The 6515-nt window shown below is 37.4% G+C and overlaps 1 protein-coding gene across 1 annotated transcript in view; it reads left to right on the forward strand.

Moving 5' to 3' along the window:
• The first annotated feature begins 491 nt into the window (after positions 1-491).
• The window catches only part of LOC125845069 (probable L-ascorbate peroxidase 6, chloroplastic/mitochondrial), a 19579-nt gene continuing 13555 nt past the window's right edge, over positions 492-6515 (forward strand). Inside the window, exons 1-5 of the mRNA XM_049524489.1 lie at positions 492-720; positions 796-942; positions 1039-1159; positions 1233-1333; positions 1413-1500. Of these exons, the coding sequence (XP_049380446.1) occupies positions 556-720; positions 796-942; positions 1039-1159; positions 1233-1333; positions 1413-1500 (622 nt within the window). The 5' untranslated portion in view covers positions 492-555. The remainder of the gene's footprint in view (positions 721-795; positions 943-1038; positions 1160-1232; positions 1334-1412; positions 1501-6515) is intronic.

Consider the following 6515-nt stretch of genomic DNA (forward strand, 5'->3'; position numbering starts at 1 on the left):
AGGTGAAAGGAGCACAAAAGAGGAAAAATTACTTGGATGAGTACCTTTTAATAAATAATTAATGATTTTATCGATACTTTTTATTTATTATCATTTATAGCAATATATAACAATACTATGATAAATTTGCGATATGTATTAAAAGTGAATTATGTATGCAATATATATGTATTATAACTGTTTTTTAAAAATATATTATGCTTGTTGGTAAGAAATTGACATATTATATTATAAGTGTATTAATATGTGTGATAAATGTATTATCCATCAATAAAACTTATATTATATGTGTTCTATAAATTATTCTTTGTAATATGTATTAAAACTATATTAAAAGTGATCAAGTGAAAAAAAATATTATTACTATAAATGGTAAATATTTGTTTAATACGGTATATTTATGTAAGCTTCCATAATAAATTTGTCCTTTCAACTTTTTGTAAGCGGGACCATTAGCCATTTAAATGAGAGCTGATGGAGCTAATTTGCTGGCCAACATTATCTCTCTTCTGACACTCGCATTCACTATCCAAAACATAAGAGAAGTCTCACCCAATGGCTTCCCTCACCGGCGCCACCTCTCATCTCCTCCCCTCCGCCACCATCGCCGCCACCTCCGCCTCCACGACGGCCAGACTTGCCATTTCATTCTCCTCTTCTTCTTCTTCTCTTAAATGCATTCGATCATCTCCCCTCCTTCCCCACATCTTCCGCTACCAGGTTCATTGCTCTTCTCCTTTAGTTAATTTTGTTTTTTCTATATTCTCGTTTTGAACTCAATTTGTTTTCTTGTAGAAACGAGCGTTGATTGGAACAACGTCTAGTGGAAGATTCAGTACATTGGCTTCGCCGAAATGCGCTGCTTCTGATCCCGATCAGTTGAAAAGTGCAACAGAGGACATTAAGGAGCTGTTGAAGACCACCTTCTGTCATCCTATTTTGGTAATTTTTTTCTTTCATGCTCTAAATCACTTCTTAACTAAATGAGGCGAGGATTGAAATTTGAACCTATATGCTCTTCCCACTTACCTATTTTAGGTTCGCTTGGGCTGGCATGATGCTGGAACTTATAACAAGAATATCGAGGACTGGCCACAAAGAGGTGGAGCTAACGGGAGCTTAAGATTTGAAGTTGAACTAAAACATGGAGCAAATGCTGGTAAATATTCAATTTCTTATTACACTTTTTGCTTGCTTACTATCTATTTTTGGCTGACAAGCTTGCAATTCAGGACTTGTTAATGCACTGAAACTTCTCCAGCCAATCAAAGACAAGTACGCTGGTGTGACATATGCAGACTTATTTCAGTTGGCTAGTGCCACTGCCATTGAGGTCGTTACTACTTTTGGCTTTTGTGTTTGCCTGAAAGTTAATTCACTCACTTAGTTTTTCTGCTTTTTCAAACCTATAGGAGGCTGGAGGCCCAAAAATTCCCATGAAATATGGGAGAGTAGATGTTTCTGGACCTGAGGAATGCCCAGAAGAGGGAAGGCTTCCTGGTGAGAGATTCTTCACTGTCATCTATATTTCTTTGGCACATCATGATTTTTTTTAGCAGCTTAGCTTATCATGCATGGAAAGTACTGATCAGGATCATCTTGAATGAATTTTATCCCAGTGTTTTAGTCAGGAACTTTATCCCAGTGCTTAGTATTTAATGGACTCCTGCAGAGACAACAATTTCATCTAATGCTATCTTTACATTATCCTCTTTGAAACCTGGTGGTTAGTGAAGTTCAATTGGTTTGCACTAGGTGTGAAGTTAGGTAAGAGACCGCATAGAACTTTTTCTTTCTCTGAAGTTCATCCAATCCTGGAGATTGAAAGAAGATTGCACATCTGTTATTTAATGGGAAAAAAGCAGAGAGATCACCTAGGTGGATGAAGATGATTGATGGAAGGAGCTATACCTAGGTGTTTGCTGATGCCTCGGGATAGACCACATTATCTCGCTGATGCCAGCGGAAATGCCAAACCCTGCTAAATTTGTTTAAGACAAAATTAAGTGGTCCTAATTGCAAAGCTATCTAGCCAACATTTTTTCAATTCAAGTCCAATTGTATTCTTTAAAAAGTACATCAATATGCGTGATAAGCCTGCATCATTGGGCTTGACTCGTGATCTTCCATGGGACAAATTTGAGGATGTGGAAAGGGGTTATCTATCTGCCTCCTTATATTGTTTTTGGTAGTCCTCACCACGTGAGCTAGCTTTTACGTTTGAGCTAGGCCTAAGGTTTATTTCTTTACATTGTTTCAAAGCCAAACCCATTCTTGTTCTTGGTTTACCCGGTGTCGGAATCCATGTTATATTGTCTACGCTCCACATGCTCAAACAGAAGGGAAGCAGAGATGGTTAGAGTCCCACATTAGTGTGGGGGTCTCCTTATATCGTCTTGGGCAACCCTCACCTCATGAGTTAGCTTTTGGGTTGAGTTAGACCTGAGGTTCATCTCTTAACAATAACATCTAGTTGTCCATCTAAAACTGGTACTCTTCTCATAGGGAATAACGTAGTGTGTAGCATTGGGATATTATTTTGTCCATTGAAAAGAAGTTATACTTTTTTTTTGGGTGAACTGCAGATTTTCATTCATAACCAAAAGTGTATCTTTACAAATGGAGTAGTATTGGACTAACTACTCACTCATCAATAAAAACAAAACCTACTAATCTATAGCCTTCTATACAATACATCCTATACAGATCAGTGATTCAATTCATTATAAAAAAAAAATAGATCAGTGATTCAATACTTTATGTATCTAATCAGAAACTAAGGGTAAACATTAAGTTGTTGAAGTGCAGTCTGCCATTTCGCCCTGGTCTGACTCTTGATATGCATATTAATTACGATTTCCTTAAACACTTCATCAGTGTTCATAATCTGATCTTGTTCCTTTCTCTCCATATGACATACACTAGCATACCAAAAACACTATTTGCAAGTTCAGCTGGTCCAGCCTTCTTCTTTGCCATCAAGCATACGTATATCACTTCTGTCTCCCAGTCCTGAATAGCTCTTGAGAACCCCAGCCATTTACACAATCTATTCCATAATTCCTTTGTCACCTGGCATTCAAAGAACAAATGTCCGAATGTTTCTAATGTCAATCCACAGTAAGCACAATCAGGAGGGATTTGGATCCCAAATTTGATCAGCCTATCAACAGTTGCCAATCTCTTCTGGACAGCTAGCCATACAAAGAACCTGTATCTTGGATGAATTCTGGGGTGTATTGCAATTGCCTTCCATTCAGCTTTAGGGAATTGAGGCATCAGTCTTGTGTGTATGGAGAATTTGTCACCTGACTGGTATGCATCAAAAGCTGGATTCAAGTCTCCTTGTACTGTTTGTCCCAGTAGTATCCATTCCCTTGCTACCAATATCTTCTTCACAACCCAAGAAGCATTCTTAGGTATTTGGACTGTTTCAATGTCTTTCCTTCTTATAAAATAGTTGTGCAACCACTGGATCCATAAGCATTCTTTGTTTCTTGCTATATTCTATAATTGTTTCAATATTGCAGCTCTATTCCACATACATAAGTTGATGATATTCAGGCCACCAGCTGCAACAGGTTTGCAAATGTTTTCCCAAGAAACCAACGTTTTTTTTATATGCTCATATTACCAGTCCACAAGAAAGTTCGACAAATCTGTTCAATACTCTTCATCACCTTCTTAGACATCAAAAATATTTGGGACCAATAAGCTTGCACCCCAAACAAGACTGACTTGATCAATTGTACTCTTCCAGCATAGGTTAGTAATTTAGCAGACCAGCAAGTGATCTTTGCAGTAATTTTTTCAATAAAGGGCAAGTAATGGTTGAGGCTGAGCTTCTAAGATGCTAAAGGCACTCCTAAATATTTGAATGGGAGGACACCTTCAACATATTCCAGCTCCTCAAGAATCTCTTCTTTTGTGTGAGTGGCAACCCCTGCAATATATAGAAAGCTTTTGTCTACATTAGGCTGTAATCTAGAAGCTTTGGAAAACTTCATGAATGCTTCATTTAGCAACCTAACAGAGATAATATCAGCCCTCCAATACATCAATCGATCATCTGCAAAACAAATATGCACACTGCCCAACTTCCTGCACCTTGGGTGAGAGTTGAAGTTCCCATTCCTAGCTAATTGATTCAGTTCTCTTCCCAAATACTCCATAGCCAAGACAAAATGATAAGGGGACATAGGGTCCCCTTGTCTAATGCCTCTTTTTGCATTAAAAGGGTGAGTCAGTCCTCCATTAATCATCAAGGAATAGGACACTGTAGACACATATGTCAGTATCCAATTACAAATTTGGCAGGAAACCCTATGTCTGTTAACAACTTCGTAAGAAAGCCCCATTCCACAGTATCATAAGCCTTCCTTAGGTCCATCTTAAGAACATACCTTGGGGAAATCCATTTCCTAGAATAGCACTTAAAAATCTCATGACTAAACAATATATTATCAATAATGCTTCTCCCTTCAACAAATGCAGATTGGGAGCACCCCACTAGTCCACCAATCACCTGTTTGAGTCTCCTGGTTAACACCTTTGAAATGATTTTGTACAAGGTAGTACAACATGCTACTGGTCTATAGTCCTTAACGTTGTAGGGGATGGAACTTTGGGAATTAGAGTTATTGCAGTAGTATTTATAGCAGAGTGAAGTATACCAGTGCTGAAGAACTGCTGCACAGCTTGTACTATCTCATCGTCCAGCAACTCCCAATTCTTTTTGAAGAACTCAATAGGAAATCCATATACCCCTGGAGCTTTCTCTTTCGGCATAGCCTTGATAGCATCAGTGATCTCCTCATATGTCACCTCTCGTATCAATTCTTTTTGTTGTTGCACTGTTAAGTAGATCCCATCTCTAATAACCATGGAGTCCAAGCAAGGAATCTCAGTAGCACAATCCCCCATCAATCCTGAGAACACAGATATGAATTCAGTCTCAATAGCCTTTGGATCAGTTAGTTTGACATTATCTTCAGTGTAGATGGAAGTTATTGCATTGTGACTACTCCTCATCTTCCATTGAGCATGGAAATACTTAGTATTTCCATCTCCACTCTCCACTCTCCACCCAAGTAGCTCTTGCTTTGTGTCTAATAGCTTGTTCCTCTATGTTTCTCCGTTTTGCAATTTCTAGCAGCAGCTCCTATTCCTGGTTAAACAAGTCTTGACATAACATGTGGCTTTGGATTTGACCCTGTACTATACCCAACTTTTCTCTTGCTAGGCACAACTTCTGTTGGTATGTTTCCATAAACCCATTTATGTCTTTGAGTTGTAGCTTGAGCTTCTTCAATTTGCACCACTCATTCTCCATTGGCTGATCAGATTCCATTCTAGTCCACACTTGTTGCAAAATGCTGCTAAAATCAGGATGTTCCATGACATTAGGAAAGAATCTAAAAGGTCTAGGATGAAGGTTGTGCTGCTGACAATACTTAACAAGTATAGGGGAGTGATCTGATATTGAGGGATGGAGGAATTCAGCTTCCACTTGGCCACACTGCTGCACCCACTGAAAGTCCCTTAGTACCCAGTCTATCTTACTATATACTCTGCAGAAGTTAATACTTTTCATTTTCAATTGTTAAACATAGGCATTTAGACATTTTTTACTTAAAGACTAAATTCCACTTGGTGTCGATCCTCTTCTATTTATCGTGTCAAACAGGCAGCTTTATTTTTTTATCATGTTGTTTTTCTTTAGTATCTTACATAACCATTTACCTAACCATCTTCTTTTTATACCGAAATAAAGGGCTACACGATGTTCCAAATTGCTTTGGTCTGATTATTCAGCTTGTGATAGAAGCATATCCCTGTATAACCCATTTGCAGTTTGTTGTATGTCTTAGATGGTCTGCCATGACTTCCTTTTTCTAATCCTTCATTATGAACCAGATTATTTGTTTATCATGTTTTCTTGTCACTACTAGCATTGTACTTTAGCGGATACTTCCTTCTTATCAGCGCCTCAACTTTGTTTACTCCCCTAAACGGCTTCCTCGCCTACCGGTTTCAACATTAGGATGACATAGTATAGAAGTTTTCTCCCTGTTTCCAGTGTGCTAATAAACTAGAAATCATGATTCAAATAATTCTAATACATAATAACTAACATAAATTTATTCAATCATATATATGATATTCAAGAATATATGAAATTAGTTCCGCATATTTTTTGAACAATATACATTTGCTTCTTACTTATTCATGCTATCTGAAATATCTGATTGAATTTCAGATTGTTGCTCCATTTATCTAAATACTTAAATTTTTTTGGAGAGGTTTTTGAAAAGAGTCTTTGATATATCAGGCATTGTCTGCCTCACAATTTTTACAACTGAGTCTATATATAGACATACACACTCTAATACGCTTTTTACATCTGTCCACTACTATTTACTACTATTCATGAATAGTTTTTATTTTGTCTACCACTATCCTATTTACGACATATTAATAATGTACACATACACTTGTCATTATTTGCACACTAT

Source organism: Solanum stenotomum, chromosome 11, assembly GCF_019186545.1.
Source record: "Solanum stenotomum isolate F172 chromosome 11, ASM1918654v1, whole genome shotgun sequence".
Lineage (NCBI taxonomy): Eukaryota > Viridiplantae > Streptophyta > Magnoliopsida > Solanales > Solanaceae > Solanum > Solanum stenotomum.